Raw genomic sequence first — 24716 nt, 5'->3', positions numbered from 1 at the left:
CATATAACATTATATATTAGTTTCAGATGTACAACATAATGACTCCATATTTGTATATATTATGAAATGATCACCACAATAAGTCTAGTTAACATCCATCACCACACATAGTTACAAACTTTTTCTTGTGATGAGGCCTTTTAAGACCTACTCTCTTGGAAACTTTCAAGTATACACACGGTATTATTAACTATAGTCACCATGCTGTACATTACACCCCCAGGACTTGGAGCTTTTTTACAAGCCAAAGTATAACCCCTGCCACCTCCCCAACTACCTCTAATATCTGTCTCTCTTTTATGTAAGTTGGTATTTTGCTAAATCATTATTTGAGGAGGAAGAGAATCCAAAATGACCACTAAACCTCATCTTTGATTTTAGTGCCAAGTTCTTGGACAGTGGGTAAAGCGTCAAGCTCCCATTTTGGAAAATTTAAACGACACCCAAGGCCTTATTAAGTTTAAACACTAACTTTTTGAGAGCACCACCTTGGGTTTTTTGCTGTTGGATTATCCTACTGGTAAAGTTCATACCACACCATAGGATCTTTTTCTTTTCAAATAATCAAATCCCATTGAAGATGCCCACAGTGCCATACACAGAATTAGGAAATAAATTATTTTAGATAAATTTCAGCTCACTTATAAGAGCATATGAGTCTGACAAATTAAAAAAGTAGGCCTCTTGGAATAAATGAAATTTGAATACTACCAAACAGCTTTCTCTTTTCAACATCAAAAGGATGTGAAGACCACTCACACACCTTCACTTGTATCATGAACACACAGGTGATAGAGGGCCAGCAGGCAGTGTACAAACTAGCCGAATAGATCCCACATATATAAACCTAACTTACTGAAGAACAAGTTCTAATAATATCCAGTGATTTAAAGGGAGAAATCTTGACATTTGATTCAAGAGAAAATTCAGTTCAAAGGATTATTATTTAAAGTAAAGGTCTTATAGTCTGTGGTCAGTCATCCAGGTGACCTGCTACAGAGGACAGAAAGATGAAAAAGGGTTAGTCCTTATTAAAGGTTAGTAGAAAATTACAGTTTTGTTATTGAGGTAGTGTGATGTGGTGTAGTGTAGACCCTTGCTACTCAAGGTGTGGACCATGGGACAGTGTTATCCCATCACCTGGGGCTGGTCAGAGATGCTGAGCCTCAGGCCCTAGCCCAGACCCATGTTATTGGATGGGATCAGCATGTTATTACGATGCCTTGGTCTGCACATTAAACTTCTAGAAGTGTTGGCGTGGAATATGAGCTCTGGAGCTAGATTGCTTGGATTTCAATCCCAGCTCTGCTCCTTACTAGTTGTGTGGCACTGGACAAGGAACAGAATCTCTCAGTGCCTCAGTTTCTTCAACTGTTAAATGGCAATAAAAATAGTCATTAAGAAATATGGATGTTTTAGGACCTAACGTGTTAATAAACATTAAAAGGCTCAGAATGGTGCCAGGTACACTGTAAGCACTCAGTAAAATGTTTCTGCACTCCTTGACGTGCTAAAAACAAGTCATGTTCAAATATTGCATTTGGAATATCACATAATATTTTGCAGTCAATACATTGGATATTTACTTTATTCCCTTCAGAGGTGTATTTTAAAAATAAAAAATAAAAATGTTACTGATGTCTCATTAGTCATCCCTATTAACCACATTAAACTATTAGGGGTGTGGAACATTTTTTTTTTTAATTAAGAACTTTTGTAAAGAAAAATATATATACATAGAAAACATGCTAGAAGGACATACACCAAAAATGTTAACACTCTCTGCAAGATTACTGAGAGGCCTTTTTGTTCCTTTGTTTATTATGTTTTTAAATTTTTATACAATATTTTATTTAGAGAAATAACTATAAATATTATAAAGCCTTTGTTATGATTCAGATTAGGCAACCTTCTATGACTTTACTAACACATCATCCTGAATTGTGACTTTAAAAGAGACAAAATAAATCCCACAACTCAAATCTCTGTTATCCCTTAACTTCCAATTATATACTGGAATTATATATATATTTGTAATTCTATCTATCTATCTATCTATCTATCTATCTATCTATCTATCTAATCACATGATCTGAAACAAATGTCTGCTGTTCAAAGCATGGGGGAATTTTCAACTTTCCTACTTATTTGGTTTGCAAAGTACTCTATGAAGATAATTGATTAGACTGTTTCAATTCTGGGAATATTTTGTAGTCCAACGAAGTCTTTCATTTTCAAATAGAAATGACCTTTATAACTACCAAGTTAAAAGGATTATACTAAAAAAGTCTTTGCTGCTAAAATAGTGTCTCCAGTGCCTGCCATGTCCTAGATAGAATTTTCTTTTGAGAAAACCACAGTTACTTATTTTCAGTGGCCTCATTCAAACAAACTTACATTATTACAAGACAAGATAAAGGGCATACTGGTGTTCAAAGGTGTTAAATGACTTTCCTCTCCCAGCATTACATGGTAAGGGCAAATGATTTTTTTCTCAAGCTTTAAAAATGAGGTCAGTTAAGGGTTTAGACATTTCAAAGGAAAAATCTGCATTTTCTCTATTGCCATATGGAATCTATGTGATTCAGTGCCTCTAAGATTATTTCTAAAATTGAAAATGTTCAAATATTCTCTGAGTTTAATCAGCATTACTGAAAATCCTTATGACCATCATTTTTAGAGGAGAAACAAAAATAATGTTGACCTAAAATTCTACTTCTGTATTTTTATAACCATTAGTAGTACATTCTCCCCAAATAGCTTTTTTTTAAAAAAAAAAATTGAAGTATAGTTGATTTACAATGTTGTGTTAGTTTCAGGTGTACAGCAAAGTGATTCAGTTATACATATATATGTATATGTATATATATATTCTTTTTCAGATTCTTTTCCATTATAGGTTGTTACAAGATATTGAATTCCCTGGGCTATACAGTAGGTCCTTGTTGATTATCTATTTTGTATATAATAGTGTGTATCTGTTAATCCCAAACTCCTAATTTGGAAGTAAATTCATGTCTACCATTAGGCATAATTTTCCAGCAGTGTAAAATTTCCCTATAATACTGCATACAACAGAAAGCATTATTTATAAAACTTTCCAGTCTAACTTTAAATTTCATCAGAGAGGATGATATGTATTTATTGGTTCTATAGGATATGATGCCTGCAGTGTAAATAAGAGCCCAGAAAATTTTACTCTGATGTTAGTTTTCTTTTTTACATTTCATTTTCTCTCATGTTCAATTAACTCAACATCTTAGATCAAAAATTTCTAAAATTCTATACAAAAAACAAGGAAATAATCATAAATGTGCTCAAAAACATATTTACGTGATATTCACTGAAGATCTGTTTAAAACAGTGAAGCATTCAAAATATCCAACAATAGGAGATTGGAAAAATAAATTATGTACATATGTATGATAGAAGATTATGAAGTTATTAAAAGTCATGTCGTAGAAGAATATTTTAAGACATGCAAAATGTTTGCATTAAGTGAAAATAAAAGGTTAAAACACAGATTGTGAATATTATCCCATTTTATGAAAAAGTACTAATTGTGCATAAAAAGATGAGCTACATATATACCCCATATTTACAGTGTTATCTCTGGGTGGCTTGGGTGTTTGGATTATAGGTGAATTATTTGGGATTTTCTTTTCTCATTTTTATTTTAAAAATTTTCTATGATAAGTCTAGGTTTCTTTATTCTTTTGGAATAAGAAAAAGATGATTTAATAAATAATGTCAACTTTAACGGACTTGCTATTAGTTATAGTTACCCAAACAATTTTCAAGGTTTTTTTTCTATACTGATAACTCTCCATTTTTCTCATCTGTTTCGCTGAATTTATCCTCTGAATATTCAAATGAAATATGAAAATAGCTAGTTTCTATCACTATTTGTAATATTGCTGTCATCTCCAATAATCATTAAATTCTATTTCAGTCTACACAGAGGCTTCATATTTTTCAACTTACTTCTAATATTTCTAGACCCTTCCTTAATTATTCTTTGCTTAGTGACATCTAATTTAGAATAATACACCAATTATTTTGGGAATATGTATTATAATACATAAATATACAGTAATAATAGTAATGACTTTATGGCTCACACTACACACCAGGCACTGTGTTAAGTACCTTATGTATTGTAAGAAATCACAAAAGCACTTTGAAAACCCTGTACTTTAAATTAAAGACAAAATAAAATACCAAATAACTTGATGATCATCTTCTTTTTTAAGTGCCTTATTCACCTTTAATCAACATGAAATTATCTAGAAACTTTCCTCTGAAACAGCAAGATGTGTACTGTTTAATGTGGTCACAAAATAAGGTGCTGGTGGTGGCCACAGAATGCCAAAAGAGAATGAAATACGAAAAATTCAGGGTATCATATAGATGTTTTGGGAGATGAGGCTGAACTCCATCAAAGTGGTTTTCCAATGTGCTCTTTTCTTCTCCTGAGGGGTGATGTTATGTAGGCAAAGCCAGCAACGAGCTGTGGTAATCATGCTTCACGCTGTGCCCAAAACTAGAACACCCTCTCACCTCTTTCTTTACTTCTTCTTCATCTTCCAGCGTCAAAGCTGCCAGTTGTTTAGCTCTCTGCTCCATCAGATTCACATATCGGATTGGATTTGACAAAGCTTCAATCACATCTAAATAGGGAAGAGACATTTTAGATCCAAGGTCCTGGAGATATTGATTATCCACCATCCATCAATCCATCCATCCATTCAATCACCCATCCATCCATGCATTTGTTCATCATCTATTTACTTACCTATCCATTTACTGATTCACCATCCATCTTCCATCCTTCCATCTACCCATGACTATCTACTTATCCATCCAACATTTTGGAAATGGACAAGAGTGAGGACCCTTTGCTGAACCCTCAGGAAGAGAGAACTCAAAGGAGGTCATCTCTGCGAGCCAAACTGGACAAGCTCCAACTCAGGATGCCTCAATACTCCAAATTTTATAGTTTATTTTTGAGTGTTTCATCCATTCCAGCAATGGCCCACACACCTGTCTTATTTGGGCCAAATGGTGTTTCATAATGGAGACATTTCACATAAAAAGACTGCTTTCCAAACTGTTGAAAAACTCAATGACTTGGCAATATGGGTCTCATTTGCACATGATACTGTCTAGCTGGAGTGAGTTATGGCTGCCATCTTTGGATGGGGCATGTGCTCCAAGATTGCCAGAGTCTCCACCACTCCCCAGTATCTTGCACTCAGGCCACTTGACAGTATAAGCATTTAAATTTATGATTCCTGGTTGACATCTTCATAAGTTAATTCCTCTAATTTAGGATTTCACCCATGGAAAGGATCAGGGTTCTAAAACTGGCTGAAGGCAAATTCATTGCACAGGCCTAGATAGACTGTATAGTATCAGGTAGCATTGGTTAGAAAGTACTGGGCCCATGAGAATAATATTACCCAATGGATAAAAATGGTCAATACTTTATGGGGACTTAAATTAAACTAAAATTTATTCACAAAGGCTTGATCAATTTACCTCTAAACATGCATACAAACACAGAGGTAATTCTGAGGCCAGAATCTCCTGCCTTTGTTTGGTCCACTTTGCTTTCCACTAAGTCACAAAAATATGGATGACTCCAGATGGAAATATCCTTTTGAGTTAGGTTGTTTACCTGCATATGTATCTGGGACATAGTCCTTCACCTCTATGTAGACAAAGAGAGCTGGCAGCATCAGAGGCTGGTTCCTTTCATTCCTCAGACAGATGTAGTGATAGCCTGGAGGGTGACATCATACCGTGCATCATATTTTCTTGTAACACAGGAACCTCTATTTGACATGTGTGTTTATTTTAGCTGACTTTGGGTGACAAACAGCTCACTTCTTTCTCATTTTAATCATATGGTTTTGAGTGGTAAGGTACTATTTTTTTCATCAGACAGGAAAACAATGTTGATGCTGATTTTTTTCCTTTCACCATGTTTATCCCCACAAGAGAGAATTTGAAAGCATATGTCATACATTGAATTATTGGTCCAAATTTATCCCTTGTATGTGATTTCTTGACTTGGGGCTTAGCCTGCTTTGGACAATGGGATGTTAGTGATGTGGTACAAGCAGAGGCTTAAAATGCACTTGCAGAAACAGGTGTGCCCTTATGCATTCCACTGGGCTGTCATGAGATGTCTGTGGGCGCCACTGCTCCTTCAGCTGGGGCCCCTGAATGAGCAGATGTGGGAAGACCTAAGCCCAGCCCACAGCCTAAAGCACAGCTACATGGCTGAGACTTGCCAAACCCCGCCACCCCACAGACCTGTGAGCATGAAGATAAAACACTTGTTATAAGCCTCTGAATCTTCAGATAGTTTGTTACACATAATTAACTGGCAAGAGTTGACTTGCCTACTGATCATAGCATGTCACAAAAACATAAAACTGCCAGATTTAAATACTTAAATTTATAGTCCTTTTTATGTAACAAAACACCAAAGCAGCAAATAGCTTCCTAGATCATTCTTTAACAATCATGTAAGGCAGTGATGGTTTTCTCGACAACTTTGATAAAAAGTTTCTCACCACGCTATCCATACCTGGTCGAATTGCTTGTACTGGCAAGATTCGGTGACCAATAAATTTACCTCCTTCTTCATAAACTGCTATCCTCAAACAGGCCAGAGAAGGAAGAACTACCTATAGGACATTAACAATACACGTGGTTACAAGAAGGAGCAACTGCAAGAAAGAATTAGAAAGGCATTATTTAAACTGGCCCCACTTTTCCAAATCCAAGAAGTTTCTACTGAGCAAATTGATAAAAAGTTAAGTTGTTGGTCTATAATTTAGATTTTCAAAAAGAGAAGGATTACCAGAGATATGGCTTCATCTATGTTTCATCACCTTGTCCAAATGAGGAATCAACAGATAGACAATTTTCTTTTGACATGAACATTCTCAAGGTAGAAATGACAAAAGTTCTATGTTTAAATACAAAGAGTTGGTGGTTTTATCACCGTTTGAGCATTCACTATTATATTTTCAAAGCAAATTACTTTTATACTTTGGAGCAAAAGCAAAAATTAGAAAGTAGCTTTCAAGGATAACTTTCAGAATGGGATTGATTTATATATTTGTAAATTCCCAAATTAGCCAAAAGTATTGCTCACTTTTTTCCCCTCAGTGTAAAACATATGGAGTACACATATCCCATGTCAAGAACATGAGGCCAATTGTATCCTTAAATATTTATTTCTTTGGTAACATAAACAAACTAACATTTATTGACTATTTTCAGTGTGTTCGATATTTTCTAAATGTTTTCAGTGTATTAGGGAATACTTATAATAACTCTATGAAGCAGACAGTATTATTAAATCCAATTAGCATATTAAAAAAAACCCTGGAGCACAGAGGCCTTTACCATAGATATTCTCTCCACAAAAGACTGCCTTTGTAGATATTTTGGCCAGATAAAAGCAAAGGGTATGGTAAGTATCCACTCTACTTTCTACTGGACTTAGCATCTTCCTTTGTGTGTGAAGCATGTGTGAAAAAGATTTGCTTTCTGGTGAAGGCAGAGGGAAAGCCCAGTTGAATATAAAAGATTTTAACTCTATCAATCAGACAGACTCCAGACAAGCTACAAAGAGCAGCACCAGTGGCTGGAGATTCTATGGAGTTTAATTAATATACTTTTTAAAGGAAATATGGACTTCCTTTCTCTTGGCTACCATATTATTCTCTACTTCCCACTCTACTTCATTTGAATTATAGTGAAAACATATCATTTATCACTTGTATTATGAGAGGCTATGAGTTAAATTTATATGTTATTCTGGCCTTCCAAATGAGGTATCCTAGAATTAATTGATTTACAATGCAATTATGAAAAATCCAAAAAAGTGACTCATGGAAATCTTGAATAGTTTTTAAGATAGCTTTGAAAATGCTATTGCATTATTAATGTGTAAATTCCTAAATGAAGCAACAAATAATTCCTCATTTTACTTTTTTCCCCAGTGTAAAACACCTAGAAGATGCAGTAACATCTCATGTTAAGGACACTAGACCAACCTTTTTGAACACAATGGGTTCTTCTTCCCAGACAGGATTTACAGCATTTCCTTGTGATGTCTTTGTCTTAAATGCCTTCCTCCTTGTGTCCACAGGCAAACCAAACATATCCACTTCCACATAAGTCCCGACTTTCTTATCAGAGAGAAACTGACCTGAAATAATCTAGAAAGTAATAAAAAAGGAACTCTTGATAAATGAATAACAATGATATAAGAGAGTACTTTAGGGAGGTACAAATGCTGATGGTGAATGTTGAACCATAATCAAAATAAAATAGAAACCAGAGTACAAACGTGATTTCTTTTTCGGTTAAAGAATTTGTAGAGGAATACTGAAAATGCTGAGGTTAGAAGTCAATTAATAAGACAAAGTTTTATAGGAGGAAATAAATGAACAAGTATCAAAAGTTTGATGAGATTACGCCTTTGCATTTGAGAGATACATCTATTAAATGTTAAAGATTGATCTGTAGAGCCTTTATCTGAATATAAATATTTTTCTAATACTTAAAAATGTTATAAGAGAAAAAAATTCTCATTTTAGCATGATTGTAAATGAAATTAAAAGGTCATTTAAGAGTACAAATTTAAAACATAACACACTAGAAAGTCTAGCATTTAAAAAACTTCCTCTTGTTCATAAAATTCAACTTGAAAGAGTGGTTATAACATCATGCTATTCCAATTCTCAAAGCTGTTACACTTTTAAATAAAAAGCCACAATGATGATAAAAAAAATACTGAAAACAAATAATGACCTTAAACCATTAAGCCCAATTTATCATCACTCCTAACCTCACCTTGTTAGCCATCCACACAGTTGTGGGTATCCTTTGCCTAGCTATAAAATTAATGAATATTGTGGAGTTAAATGAGATTTTAAAATTACATGTTCATAAAATGTCTCCCACGTCTGCCTCTTTTTCTATCTGAATTTTCAGACTCTGAGGTGTCCTCTGCTTTAACAGAGAGGGGAGCAAGAAAGCAAATGCTGATGGAGCAGACCCGGAGATCTGATCTGGCTTGTCTTGTTGACAGACCTTCGCTTTCTGACCTCTGGTTGGTGAAAGGGGACAAAATTACCAAGATTGTGGCTGGGCCAGAAATGAGACACAATGGTGGCCTGAGGATGGCCATCAGAGGCTGAGTGAGGCCAAAGGTGGTCAGAGGTGCCATGCAAGATAGAGAGAAAGCCATGAGGGAGAGGCTGTCTGAATTTACCCTGGGACAACTCATTTCTCCTGAATGTTCTCTTTGCCTGGGTGCATGAGACCTGCAGGCAACAATCTCCTTGTTTAATTTCAGGTTCTTCTTAAGAACAACATAGCTGACATTTTACAACATGTTTGAAACTTCCAAGTTAAGCGAGTCACATTGGGAATTCAGATGCATCAAAGATGTTGTGTACTTAAGATTTTGATTAAAGCAGAGTCCTTAACTAAATTAATGACACTGAGCTTCAATGTTCTCATCAGTAAAATAGGATGATGGAACACCACTGGAGCTCACAAGTCCATTTTGGCACGATAAAGTCTATGTCAGGGGTTCAAAACAAAGTTAGTACTAGGCGGAAGTGAGCCGCATCCTGGCTCCAGATGTAATGTTGAAGGCAGGGCTCAGCTGCAGGTCTCTGATGCATCATGGCCTGTCCATTCAGAGGACACTGACATCTCCAGAACACTGTCTCCATTCTGTACTCAAGCAGCAGTGTACACCTGCCTGGGACTCAACTGTTTCCCCTCAACTTCTCTATGTCATTGTTTATAATCCTGTCTCTATGTCATTGTTTATAATTGCTTACATTGTCATGGTGGAATTTTCAAGAAAAAATAAATATGCAAGCAAACATATAAAACAAGATGAGCTGACAAACAAGGACAAATGATTATTATTTTGTCAAAATATTTTTAAGTTGACCCAACTATAACTACAATTGACAAGGATTCTAAAAATAACATTTTATCAGTGTGTGATACTTAAGAGTTTATCTTAAACTTGACAGGAATTAAACAGCCTCTGCTGAAAACAATTTCCTAAACTAAATATAATCTTGAAGCTCTGATTCTGCCAAGTTCACTCTGCAGATATACAGTGTGAAATAATTTCAAATGATATCATTGTGAGACACTTCATTGCAATTTTATTTTTAATCGTTGGTGTAAATGACATAAATTTTAAAGTAAAATGGGCTCAACAAGATTAGGGTAGATATAAATTAGTGAAATTGTGACAGAGCATTTTTTTTTGCACAGTTTTTTATATGCCTTTAGTTTAGGGTCAATTGGAAAATTGCATTTATGCCCGATTAAAAAATGTTTCTTAGTGCTGCACTTATCCAGTTAAACAGAAAAGAAATGAAACTTTAAAATGTAAATGAAACTTAAATACAACAACCATGGGTTTATAGGATTCTTGTAAAAAGCTCTTTATAAAAATGATTTCCCATTCATAGTATTAAAAATGTTTTCTCACAACTAAAAAAAAAATTGTATCTCCTGTAACATCAATTTCAAAGACTGCAGAAATCATTTGGAATTAATTTTTTGAGGGTCAGATGTATGCTTAATGACATGATTCTTGTATTTAATATCATTACTATGTGTTATAAATCCCTGAATACTCTGATTTTCAAAAGCCATGCTATGGTAACTTGAGAGCTATTATTCAATATTTAACAATTTATTGAGAGAATACTTTTTTCTCTAATTTTGCTCAGTGTGGCTATTTTCCTAGGACTAATGGGGGGGAAAAAAAGACCAGAAGATTTCTTCAATATAAGTCAGTAATTTTCGTGGTAAATTTCACCATGGGATCTTTACACCAAAAGAAAGGACAAGTCATGGTGAATCTCACCTACTTGTTTTATTAATTTTGGGTCTGATTTTTATCCTATTAAAAGTGGGGCTTAGTCCCTTTACTTCATGCATGTAGCTTTTGAAAACTGCTAATTCAGATTTAGTCCTTAAAGAAAAAAATGTGAGAAAGAAGTGAATACTTTGCTGGGCGTTAAATTCTTCATGACTGAACTACTTTACACAAAATAGGTGATGTTGAAGACTTTTGCTGGGTACAATTGTGTGATAGGGTAGCACATACCTTAACAGATAAAGTGTTGGCCACGATCCCATCCACAATGCCTTCCGTGAATGGATCAAAGTGCTTGTCAGGTCTCCTCATGAACTCTGGCTTCAGTCTGTAGCCACTTTTCCCATTGTATTCATACATCCCCATGTTTATTTGCATAGCCAGGTCTGCATATCAAAAACACAAACTTTATTGGGACTGTATTTACACTCGGAGCAAGAAAGCAAGATTGTATTACAGTCCACTTTTGTTCCTCCTTTAAAAAGAAAGATTTAATCATTATAGAAACTTAGGAAATACAGACAAGAAAAAGAAATTGAGCTGTCATCTCCAAATCCAGAGGTAAACCACTGCCAACAGGTTGGTATATATCCTGTTTTTCTACTTCAAATATATTTTGAAAATGCAGTATGTCCATTTCATGAAATATTCATCTGCTTTAATTTTAACAACTGTATAAACTTCTTTTGAATAGATATATCTGAATACACGGTTTATAACAGCCCCCTCTCTCCCAAGTTTTTATCATTACATATAATGTTTTGATGAACATCGTTGTGATGAAATCTTTGAAGCCATCATTAACGATGTTCTTAGGAGTGAAATTTCTAGGTCAGAAAATATGCATATTGGAAAAGCTTTTTGATAATTCTCGCTAAGATGCCCTTCAGAAAGTTTAAATCACTTTAAACCTCCAATCCATGTTTTTGAGGATGGACTTCTTCATACTTCACCAACAGTGGTGAAGTGGTGAAATTCTTCTTTTTTTAATTTATAAGAAAGAAAAAAGATTTTCTTTTAAAATTTTTCATTTCTTTGATTATTTACTACCAGTATCTAATCACACACTGACTAGTTTCTAATAGACAAAGATTCCTGGGCAAAGTTTTGCTAAGACTCAGTCAATGTATGAAATAAATGTCTACATTTGTTGCAATTGCTAGAGCTTAACAAACAAAAAAATACTTTGAAGTCATAAGGAATCTGGGAAACTGTCAATTTCCTCCATGTTATCTGAATCTGTTTAGGTGGACAATAAAGAGGTGATGGTAGAATCATTCCAATGTTCCAGGTAACAAACCATTTTTAGAGCAGGGAAAATAAGTGAAATTTTATCTCTCATTTTTTAAGGTATTATGACTATGATGCCAAAATTGGACAGAGTACCAAAAAAAGAAAATGATGGACTTATCATACTTAAAAAAAAATTAACTTCAAAAGTCTAAAAAATTAATTAGCAAAACATATGTTCTAAAAAATAATACACAAGCAAGTAGAATTTATCCTGGGAACAAAAGGATACTTACATATTAGGAGATATATTAATATAATTTATCACATTTCTCACAAAAGAAGAAATGAACATATGATCATCCCAATAGATGTCAAAGAGACATTTAATAATATTCAACATAAATTCCTAAAACACTGTTGTCACTTAAGGCAAGTGTAGATTCCTTTAGTGTGTAAAAGACTATCTGTCTCAAAGTCACAGCCAGCATCTACTCATTGGTATCACAATGTGAAATTCCCATTAGTGTTAAGATGAAGAGGAAGTGCCCACTCTTAATACTATTATTTAATATTATTTTAGAATGGTCAGTCCAAGGCACTAAGAAGGGGGAAAAAGTAGATGTGATTAAATTATTATAATTTTGTATATGAAAAAAACAATAAAATCTACTGGCAAAATAGGCTATTATGAGTTTAGGAAGATGATCATTTATAAAATACATTTATTTATAAAATAAATATACAAATATCAATATCCAGAAACAATCTGTGAAAAATGTAATGTTAAAAAAAGGATTTCATCTAAAGAAACTATACCTCTAATGAAGACGAGTGATTTTGTTGAGAAACTTGATATAATAATTTTCTGTGATTAAAATAACCCTAAAAATTAGAAGTTGTCAGTTTTCTTCAGATGAATTTATAAATTTAATGGGATTTTAATCAAAATCTCATTTTTTCCAGTGGGGGAGAGGGGAACATAACAATAAACTAATATAAATTTAATGTGATTTTAATCAAAATCTCATTTTCTTTTCAGTGGGGGAGATAATAACAATTAAACTAAATTCACTTGGAAAAAGAATCCCACTGGCAAGGAAAGAAGAATTGAACGTTAATAGCCATGAAGAATTTCCACTTCCACGTATTAAACCATATTATTAAACATTATAATAATAACAATAAGTTATTGGCTCCAGGAAGGTGAAAAATTTATTAATGGAGAAGACTATACATTGAAAAAGTGTACCCAAATTAACAACTAAAAAGGCTACATTTAGGGGCTTCCCTGGTGGCGCAGTGGTTAAGAATCCGCCTGCCAGTGCAGGGGACACGGGTTGGAGCCCTGGTCCGGGAAGATCCCACATGCCGCGGAGCAACTAAGCCCGTGTGCCACAACTACTGAGCCTGCACTCTAGAGCCCACGAGCCACAACTACTGAAGCCCATGCTCCTAGAGACCGTGCTCCTCAACAAGAGAAGCCACTGCAATGAGAAGCCCATGCACCGCAACAAAGAGTAGCCCCCACTCTCCACAATTAGAGAAAGCCCGCGGGCAGCAGTGAAGACCCAACGCAGCCAAAAATAAATAAATTAATAAATAAATAAATTTTAAAAAAATAAAAAGGCTACATCTAATAAATTGTAATTTCAGTTTGATCTCTTACTGAGATTATACATGAAAATTAAATTTGTATGGATGAAAGGGTTAAATTACAGATAAAAAAGAAACTATGAAAGAAATAGGAGTAAATATGGATGGATCCTTGGGTGTGGAGGCTGTAATCATGAGAGTAAACCAAGATTCCATAAAATAAAACATTAATCAACCTGATCTCATCTGTTTCACAAAATAAGACAACATGACCTTTATATAAAAAGTACTGTTATAAATGAATAGAAAAATTGACAAGAGTCCTGAATAGTCAATTCATAAAAGCAGAAATCAAAAGTAAAAGAAAAGTAAAAATCAAAACACATACTTAAAATGTTCAACCTCAACAATAATCAAAGAAATGAAATAAAAAAGAACAAGGAGGTATTTTTCTGAATTATTATTATTATTTAATGATAATACTTAACCAAGATCTCAAGTGAGAGGGAACAACTTATACATTGCTGATGGAGGAGAAATCTAGTGCAACATTTTTGATGGACAATTTGGCATTGTGCACAAAGGTTCTTAAAACTTTCACTTCTTTTAATTCTATTTCAGGAACTGTTCCAAAAGAACATTAGGAGATAGACTTGACAATTTATATTCAAGGCTGTTCTCAGGGCACTATTTATAGTAGGAAAAAAATACCTTAATATTCAGTGATAGGAAATGGGTTTTAGTGAATTGTGAGATGTGGTTAATATACAGCTATTAAAATTCATGTTTCTGTATCACATTTAAATATATATAAAGGTATATATATTTAAACAAGTTATTAAGTGAAAAAGCTTGTATATGCATATCCCAAAAACCTTACAGATTACAATGCCAAAAGTTAACAATGTTGAATCTCTGAGTGGTAACATTCCTCACAGTTTTATTCTTTTCTTTATAGTTTTTTTGAATTTTTTACATTTTCTATAATAAATACATATTACTTTAAAAAGTATAAAAGTTTTTGTTTGAAAATAATGCAAAATGAGTAGAAATAAAGACTTGTTTATAAACCATTGAAGACAATTTCTCAATTTTCAAAATTCACTTTTTTTTGCAATGATATTTCCTTTATGAAAATGTGCTTTTGTTTGTTTTTTCAGTCAAGTCTGGCAGTTTTTTTCTTCTTGGGAATGGTTTTCGGACATGAGGAAATGTGGCTTTATAATAGAAAGGAAATGAACATTAATTGTGCTACTTACCCACTGTTTGGAAATTAAGTGCAACCATTTGGCAGCCTGCATTCCAGAAGAGCTGGGGCATGTAGTTGGATGAATCTACACGTGTTCCTTTTGGATATATCCTGCTAAGCTGCATTTTGTTATATCTGGACCATCATGTTAAGTAGTGAATACAATTATAAAAAGAATTAGCCAATAATATTAGCTGAGAAGCTGCCTTCCATCTTTCTCCATTGGGGAAATGAATTAAAGATTGATGATCTCATTGGGCTGGTGGGTGAAATAGGTAAAAAGCTTTCTGAACAAACAGAATAAATGTGCTTTTATAATAGAAATGTAGCATCACCTTTGCAGAGCCCTGTGGGTAAAAACTAATGCGGTGCAAAGATGGTTGAGTCAATGTGATTTTGTGGAGATTATTAAGGACTGGCTTAGCAATTAAGGACACATGAGGAAGTCCAAGCATAGCAAGGCACGTGACAGGATGATATTGTGCTTGGCAGAAGCAGATATCATGAACTGTACGGCTATTTTTGAAATGCTCTCTGCTCATTTTCTTAACCTTCTCAGGGAATGCTATTGGCCAAGACTGTGGTACTCTTTATGATTGATAACAAGGTAAATATAGCACAGAAGGTTTTGACCTTGTCTCATATTTTGGTTCCTACCGTCATCAGTTTTCCATCCTGAGAACCTTTTAGTTATTGAAGGATGCTATGTCTTTAAAACACAACTGACTATTTCTATTACCAAGTTTGGTAGAGGTTAGCTCAGGTTCTGAGCTCGGCAGGGGAGTTAGGCCAAATAGAGTTTGAAACTTAAATTCTGGAACTTGTTAGCTGTATGATTCAGGACAAGTTATTTCCCTTTTCTGTGCTTCAGTTTCCTCATCTACGAAAGATGTGAATTCCTACATTATACAGCTATTGTAAGGATTAAATAAGACATACAACAAAAGGTCTATCACGTAGTTAGTACTTGATGAATACTAATGATCATGATATACTGTCACTTTGCTTATGGAGTTTACACTTGTTTCCTCTATTGTTGATGAGTTTTAAAGGTGACTTTTTTATTATAGGACTTTCAGGAAATTGGGCTGTTTGGGACATTTAATATTTGTTTTATGAAAAAATTTTAAAGATCTGTGTCATTTCATTTTGATTCAGGGATAAAATTTAAAAATTTTGGTTGTCAGGAGTATCAAATGAAGCCATTATTAGTAATATATATTTATATTCTCATCATCATCATCCCAACTATTTTTCGATTGTACATCTATTACATGTAAGGATGTGAGACACCAAAAACGTGTCTATATTATATACATACAATATATACACTTTATACCTATCATATTTTACATATGTATAAAGCATACACACACATTTTACATATGTTGTCCATAACCCAACAGCAAGCCACAAAGCTGGTATCATCATTTCTGTTTTACAGGTGAGAAAACTCAGAAGGATTATGCAAATTACCAAGGGATAAAGAGGTCGATGGTCTGAAGGTATCCTGGAAATCTGGACTTCCTTTACTCCAAGGCCAGTTCTCTTTTCCACATGCCAGACTATCCCATTCACCATTACATATGAAACCTGAAACTATTTATTACCCAGCTGACAGACATAAGCCATCTCATGCACCTTTCTCCTCTATTAAAGACAAAAAATTAAACAAATAGCACGACTTCACTCTTGTCGATTCAGCAGACGTCCGTCAAATCAAGGATACTCTACAAATTCCACTGGAGACTTTGTAAGTTGCTCAAGTCCTTTGGTTTCCACAAAGGAAGACATTTCGAAGCTTCTGTTTCTTTCTGAGTTAACAACAACAACAACAACAAAAAGTGAGAAATAAAATTCAATGTTATAAATGATAGCATATAAGATGTAGGCAAATGTTCTGTGAAGTTGAGGGCAAAGAATCCTCAAATAACTTTAATTTAATGTTGTTTTCAGTGGACTATTTACCTGTAACAAAAGTCGAGTCTTAGTTTTGTCTCTTCTAATATTTGCTACCTGGGTCAGGTGTTGGGCAAGTTAGGGACATGGTGGCGTTAGGGTGGGAAAATGAATTTTAGACTTGGAGAGTGTGGCCAGGAAAGCTGTTTTGTCAAAAGAGCAGGGGCCCTGTGGGAATCTGTTGCTCTAAATCCATTCATATTGCTTTCTGGAAGCCATCACTGAGAATTAACAATACAGACCGTGTGTACATTCCTGCTAGATGCTGACTCTCCTTTATACCTGCACTGTCATTGCCTCAAGTTTGTAGAGACCCTTTTGGTTGAAACAAGTAATTTGACATAAGAATTTTGTTATTTTAAAGCAGAAGGATCCTTGGACATTTTCCAGTCTGATGGCCTCATTTTCAGATTAGATGACAGAGGCTGTAGAGGTGAATGTACTAGAGGGCTCAATACTCTTGGACACAGAGAAACATCTTGAAAGTGAAAGCTAAGCTTCCAATTAGAGTGAGAGAAATGAAACAAAGTTATCTTAGTTTAGAAAGACTAAGAGTCAAACAGCTTCTCTGTCCTCTTCCCAACTAGAAAGACATCACACTGTTACATACAGACTAAGATGTGTTATCTGGAGCTTGGTGATTTAAACTGAGTTACCTTGAGGCATCTTTCCTCTTTGATGCCCACTTTCCATAATTAAAGCCTCATTCTTCTTCCTAGTCATTCCCAGATTTCTCCTTTATCCACCTCATCACCTTCCCCAATTTAATCGACTCTAAAGGAAACCCTTACTTCTCTTATTTTGGTCCATCAAAATTCTACTTTCATATGACTATCTTAAGCATGACTGCTAATTAAAATTAAGTCAATTTAATAGGTTCTTTGTGAAATATGTGCAGTGTTCTTTTGAAAAAAGTGAGAAAATGATATAAAACACAGGGAGAAAAGTACTTGTTTGTAAATCTTTGGCTGGTGATGTTGTCACCAGGTTCTTAAGGACCTAAATGTATCATCTCCTTCTCAGTTTAGCTACTTGTCTGGGAGCTTTTGACTCATGAATTAGGAAAACTCGTTTTACAGCCAAAGGAAGTTATAGTAATATAAAAATAACTACTTTATAGTATGTTTCACATCGAACAGCTTGTAGTAAGAAGCACCAGTAATTATAACATCAAACAAACTGTTGAAATCTTTATGTATAAATCTTATTGGAAGTTAAATTCTTTGTTGTAGAGATCTAGATACCATATGCTATTAAGTTAAGACTCTTTGGGCAAAATTATACAATTACACATAAGTGTGTTAATGTAGAGGCTTAGAGTTTGGTATATCTATAAAACTCTCCTTTATAAGAGGCTGCTGTGTTTAAGAAAAAATTCAGCTTTTAAGAGCATATGCTTATAAAAGTAGCTAAACTGTCCCAAGGATTCTCTTAACCTAATAGTATTTTACAGTTCATGCAAACACAAAGGGCAATTTGATAAAAGGGCTCCTTTCTCTAGGATGAGGAGAGATAATGTACATATATAATTTGCATCCAGTATGGATGGGTAGTTGGATGAGCGGAAAACACCAAGTAATGTGAAGTTAATGATATATTCTCCTAAATATATAAAACATAGGCTGAACAAATGGAATGTGGATGAACTGGTTGATTTGGTTCTATTTCGATTCAATATTGAGATTGATCAAGTCTCTGATTGCTTCCTTTCGAGGGGATGGTTAAATAGTTTATTTCAACACTGTCATTTATATAATTGATGGAATGCCCATGTGGTCACAAATGAAAAATAATGTAAAATCCTCAGTTAGCTGTACTCTGGTCTAATATCTTTTAGATAACCACGTATGGCCTGTAGCTCTATTACGAATTTTGGGAAAACACATCATGGAATACTTTCTCATATGGTTATATATATATATATATATATATATATATATATATATATATATACATAAAATATACTTATATATAGTTATATATATTTATTTAGATATATAAAAAACAGATAGTAAATTCACACATATATTCAAGACTTCATAGAATAGTTCTAATAAGGGTCTCATTTTTTGGTCTAATAACCTTGTGTTTAAAATATACTCATTATATGCTACATTAGGGGTTTTTCTCCAGGGAAAACTTACTTTTTGAAATTTCGAATGACTCGAACTTGACTGGCTGAATATAGTTCACCAGATTAGACATCTCTTCTGTGGCCATGGCCTCGCTCCCAGCGGTCCCCTGGAAGCAGGAGTAAAAATAACGTTCCCAGAGTCAGCATTATGTTTTCCCAGGGCAATGATCAAAGGACCCAAGAGAGCAGAAGATTATCACGCCTCTTCTGAAAACGATTATCGCCAACAGAAAATGGAGATGGGAAGAAAGGAAAAGCAACACCTCACGTTACACAGTGAGGGGTGGGAGGAGGGAGGTTTAGGGGCAGCTCCCAGAGCACTCTGGGACCAGCAGCATCAGTACCACCTGAGAGCTTGTGAGAGATGCAGCCTCTCAGCCCCCTGCACAGGCCTCCTGAACCAGAATCTGCATCTTACTGAGGTGATTCAAACGCACAGCAAAGTTTAAGAAGCCCTGAGCTGTGTCTCATCTGCCAAAGCAGGGAGTCCACAGGTGACGTCTGAAGTTAACATACCAATAATTCACTGTATGATACGAAAGTGAGTATGTAGGTAACCACGGGCTGAATCACGAACTGTTATAAAAAAAGGTTGCTGGTGGAAGTGGGTGGGGGTGGACAAACATATATTGCTTTTCTTTACAAACTTTCCTCTGTCCCTCCCTTTCTGGCTCCTGGGCACCTATTAGGCAAGCAGCCCAATACAGTGTAGGTCAGTCGCTCAGGGTCTAGAGCCAGACTGTCTAATTTTAAATCCCAAGCCCACCACTTAGAAACTGTGCATTCTTGGGCAAGTCACTTAACTGTTCTGTGCCTCAGCTTGCTCACCTGTAAAATTATGATAAAATCAGTCCCAACAGCATATAAGGTTTTTGTGATTATTAAATGAATTAATTTATGTGAAAGCTCAGAACGGTGCCTGGCACATAGTAAAACCTCGTGTTACTTTAGCTACTATTATGTATTACATACCACTTTGATAAAGTATTTAATAAAGAAGAAAGCCAATATTGCAGTATTCGTGTGGACAGACCTCTGTAGGCTGATCTAATATTTTCTCCCATTTTTAGAAGAAAAAATACATGGAGACATGGTTTCTTTTGAAAACTTCTGTAGCAATATTAAGGTTAAATGTTAATTGGGAAATATTCATTTGCAAACGGCCATCCAGCTAGTAAGATAGTTTTAAAATGATCAAAAATCACTGACAAAAAGTTTACACAGTTGAAATAATTCTGGAAGAACTACTCTGTAACAGTTTTCCTTCTGGATATTGAGTTGAAATTTAGTGGGGAAACATAATTAATCAAAAATTTAGACTATATTAAAGGAAATAATTATACGAGGAAGAACATTATGTGAGAACAGCTTATTATTTGTTATTTATCTTTATTAACTAAAATGTAAAGATACAAATACTGAAACAGATACTTTCCAATATATTTGAAAGCAGATTCAGTTTAAACTTTTTGAACAAGACTAAAACAAAGTTTTAAAATTCCAATTGACCTATCCTTGATTTGCTTCTGGATTCTGTGCAATTAATATTTCTGAGCTGATGAAGATATTTGGGAAACTTGAGCTTATGTCAGTAGATACCTCTAGTGGTTCCAAAATTACAACGGGGAATTCCCTGGCGGTCCAGTGGTTAGGACTCTGCACTTCCACTGCCGGGGACCTGGGTTCAATCTCTGGTCGGGGAACTAAGACCCCATAAGCCAAAAAAGGGTCAAAATTACAACAACGAAATTAATGTCATGTTTATAAACATTTCTCCAAACCTCATGTCTTCTCTGGATTCTGGACCATTGACAATCCATTTAATTGCCTCAAAAATTGAAGCGGGCAGTTGGAGGTCGCAAATTTTGAGTTCATTCTCAACATACCACATTTGATGGAAGGCAACGCTTGTTCCTCTAGCGACCAGTTTGCATCTTCATTTTTCAAACTCTTTTCACCACTAGATGGCAGAAGGCGACCAGAAACTACATCCAGAGGGAGCAGTCTGGACGGGCAAGTTACCTGAAAGCTTCTGTGACCAGAAGTCAAGCCCTAGAAACCTACCTCATCCATCGAAGACTTTTTACAGTCATCCTCATCGTCATCATCGTCACTCTCCGTATCAGCTTCTCCTGTCAAATTTTAATAACAGATCATGAAGTAAATAAGCATTTACGGGTTCGAAGCACATGTGACATGTGCATTACCCAAAATTTCCTTGGAAGTTGGCCTTTCACTGCTCTGAAGTTATTCTTTTGGTTTTTTTTAAATTTTATTAATGATACAGAATTATACTGACATTTTGAATATGGATTTTTTTTCTAAATTTGATTTGTGAATACCATTTGAAATTTCCAAGTTCTGTAAAAGATGCTTGTCTTTACATTTTTATCTATATGCTTTACAAAACATATGGCATCTTATACAGTTAGCTCTCTCTGGTGTACATATCCTATTTTGATGTATACATTCTATTTTAGTGTCTCCATGACCCTAAAACAGATAAACTATCACTTTACCACCTTTCCCTCTTCTTCTTGGTCCTGACTCTTCTGTGTGATGCTTGGCCAGAGCTCAGTGACCTTGTAGCTATTTTTCCAAGGCCAGAGAGGACATCACAGAAGTCGAGGTAGAGGACAAGACCTGGGACAGGAATGGAGGCTACAGTAGCACACCTGATTCTACAAAACTGTAAGGTAGCACCTGTATCCTGTGATTTGCCTGCAGGCTTATTTGATGGAGGCATTGTCATCTAAACAATGCACATATCTTTAAAAATGGAGATATTCTGTTTAAGACGGCAGGATAAAATGGGTGAACTCTTAAAATAATTATGCATGTAAATCTACCTCAGTCAGATATAATGCAGCTTCATATGTAGCCAATATACAATCATTTCAATAGATTGCTTTTCTCTCCAAAGTTTAGGTGGATGATTCCACCAGCTTAAATAGTCACACTGGTATGAGGCATTACATTCTTCTCAGCTCTGGGATTCAGTCAGACCCAGTAATATCAGTTATGTAAAAAGATTTTCAAGTATAAAGTAAAGAAAGCATACTTTTAAATTGTTTGATTTGACTTCTTTCAGGGTCCATACAATGCAATAGGATAATAAGCCCAGAAGATGGCAATATTGGTTCAACAATGAGGCAACTTACACGGGCCAGTACCTCCCCTCCCCGCCTTCTATAAATTAGCTGCCCTGCGCAATCTCTATCAAAGACACTGCCCACAGCACTGCCTCCAAGAAGCTTATAAATGTTTTCATTTGGCTGACAAAGTTCAATCGATTACTAATGATAGCAGTTAGCATTAATGAAGTAACCTTTAGAGGGAAAAGATGTCTGGGACCAACACAGCTTATTATTTGCAGCTTGTTTATTAAAGAAAGCCACATACAACTGCTTTATGATGTTAATATTGTGTTAGTTAATAAGGGGAATCAATTCCACTTTGAACAGAAAACATAGCTTATCCTATTAGAGACATTCTTTTAGGAGGTTGACACAAAATTTTTTAGAGTCAAATTTGTTGCCTAAAGTTTTTGTAACTATTTATTGTTTTTTTTAATTAGAGAAGGGGTTCTTCTTATCGAGTAATTTAAGAAGTTTGGCAGGACAGCGCTTCATGTTACATTAACAACATGCCAGAATTTCAAATAATCAGGCCATTCTCTAGTTTATGTGGGAAGGAAAGAATTTGTCATTCTTTGCTCTATGAGCAGGGACCTGATTTCTCCCTTATAAGTTTCTGGAGGAATCTTGTTGAAAAATAAAATAAAAAAATTATCCTAGTTCTTTAAGACAAGTGTACAGGCAAACGACTGGATCTCTTGGGGGAAGATCTGGCCAACAGGCGCCATGATAAGTAGATTAGCTTTGATATAAGAAACATGTTTTTCAAGTTATTTGAGTTCCCAATACTGAAAACATCTACAAACCAAATGGTAAATTAGCAGTGCTCTTTATTCAGGGCCCTACCTACATATTTAAATGTCCAAAACTTTCCATCGAAATAAATGAAAATTGCACAACAGAGTATGGGGCTAGCTTAGGAAATCTACCAAATTAGTAACAGATTGCTGCTCTTTCTCTGAACTAAGCAATAATGTTCACTGCCTGTTAAAAATTGTTATTTGTGTTACGCATCCGGTTAATAAGAGGGAAGAGAACTGGGGAAGGCAGATGGTAAAACGACAAGCTCCCACATGCGAAGGAAGATACAATTTACTCGCTAACACTCAAGAGATAGAATCGTGCTGAGAAATAGGTGGCCTGTTAGTGACTTTCGTTCCAAAACTTCAAATAGAACATTCTCACTGAGAACAAAAGTTATTTTTGAAAAAAGAATCAGAATTGCGTAATAACGTTTGACACACACATTTAAAAACTACCAAAAAAAAAAACTTTCAAGGAATCACATAACGTCTGTGGACAAGGATGTTAATCTAAAAAATAAAAGTAATTCCCTGGTGATGCAGTGGTTAAGAATCCGCCTGCCAATGCAGGGGACATGGGTTCGAGCACTGGTCCGGGAAAATCCCACGTGCCGTGGAGCAACTAAGCCCATGCGCCGCAACTACTGAGCCTGTGCTCTAGAGCCCGTGAGCCACAACTACTGAGCCCATGAGCCACAACTACTGAAGCCCGGGCGCCTAGAGTCCATGCTCTGCAACAAGAGAAGCCACCACAATGAGAAGCTCACGCACCGCAACTAACAGTAGCCCCCGCCCGCCACAACTAGAGAAAGCCCGCGTGCGGCAAGGAAGACCCAACGCAGCTGGGGGGGTGGGGGGGGGAGAAAAAAGTAATTGGTAACTGTAATGGAAAAATACAGGAAAAGATAAATCAGAGTCTTGGCCAACCTTTTTTTTTCTGATTGCCGTAGAGTTTATATTTTAATTTTTAAAAATTATTTTAAAATCTTTTAATTGACATGTGGTAAGTATACAGAAAAGTACACATACCATACGTGTACAGTGCCTTAACATACCAAACAGACCTTAGGAAACAGTATCCAGATCAAGAAACAAAATATAACTGTGTCCAGAAGCCTCCTTGGGTCCCTTTTAGTCACTTTCTCACCAGGGGTAACCATCTCCTGACCTCTAATAGTGCAGGTTAGTTCTGCTGTTTTTGTACTTTATATAGATGGAATCAGACAGTGGATACTTATCTTTTGCATTTGACTTCTTAATTCAACATTATGTTTCTAAAATGAGAGTCATCCATATTGTTGTGTGCACTGTAGCTCATTATTGCTACATATTATTGCATGGGGTGAATATAGCACATGTATTTATCTGTTGATGGGCTATTCTGAATAGTGCTGCTTTAAGCAATTCTTCACCAATGTCTCTTGGTGAACATCTACATGCATTTCTGTTGGGTATATACCTAGGAATAGAATTCTCTGGGGCAGAGGGGGTTCATATGCATATGTTCAGCTTAGCTTTTGTAGATGCTGCCAAACAGTTTTCCAAAATGATTATTCCAAGGTTAGCTAAACTTTTTATTGAAGAACTTTCTAGATTTAAGCTTAAAGTTTCCTTTACGTGTTCACCCTCCAATCAGGGTGAACATATCTGTAATGCACTTTTA

General features: G+C 35.2%; 1 protein-coding gene across 4 annotated transcripts in view; it reads right to left on the bottom strand.

The window, feature by feature from the left end:
* PLCB1 (phospholipase C beta 1) overlaps positions 1-24716 on the bottom strand; it is a 684234-nt gene that overhangs the window by 110945 nt on the left and 548573 nt on the right. For all 4 annotated transcript variants that reach the window (XM_061209981.1, XM_061209982.1, XM_061209983.1 and 1 more), the window contains exons 15-23: positions 21178-21245; positions 19124-19220; positions 16750-16834; positions 15031-15155; positions 11177-11331; positions 8079-8243; positions 6599-6698; positions 5681-5785; positions 4561-4670 (exon numbers count right to left, since the gene is read on the bottom strand). In XM_061209981.1, coding sequence (XP_061065964.1) covers positions 4561-4670; positions 5681-5785; positions 6599-6698; positions 8079-8243; positions 11177-11331; positions 15031-15155; positions 16750-16834; positions 19124-19220; positions 21178-21245 — 1010 coding nt within the window. The remainder of the gene's footprint in view (positions 1-4560; positions 4671-5680; positions 5786-6598; positions 6699-8078; positions 8244-11176; positions 11332-15030; positions 15156-16749; positions 16835-19123; positions 19221-21177; positions 21246-24716) is intronic.

Source organism: Eubalaena glacialis, chromosome 13 (assembly GCF_028564815.1).
Source record: "Eubalaena glacialis isolate mEubGla1 chromosome 13, mEubGla1.1.hap2.+ XY, whole genome shotgun sequence".
Classification (NCBI taxonomy): domain Eukaryota; kingdom Metazoa; phylum Chordata; class Mammalia; order Artiodactyla; family Balaenidae; genus Eubalaena; species Eubalaena glacialis.
Note: the sequence above shows the minus strand (reverse complement) of the source record. Positions and strands in the feature narration are given on the sequence as shown.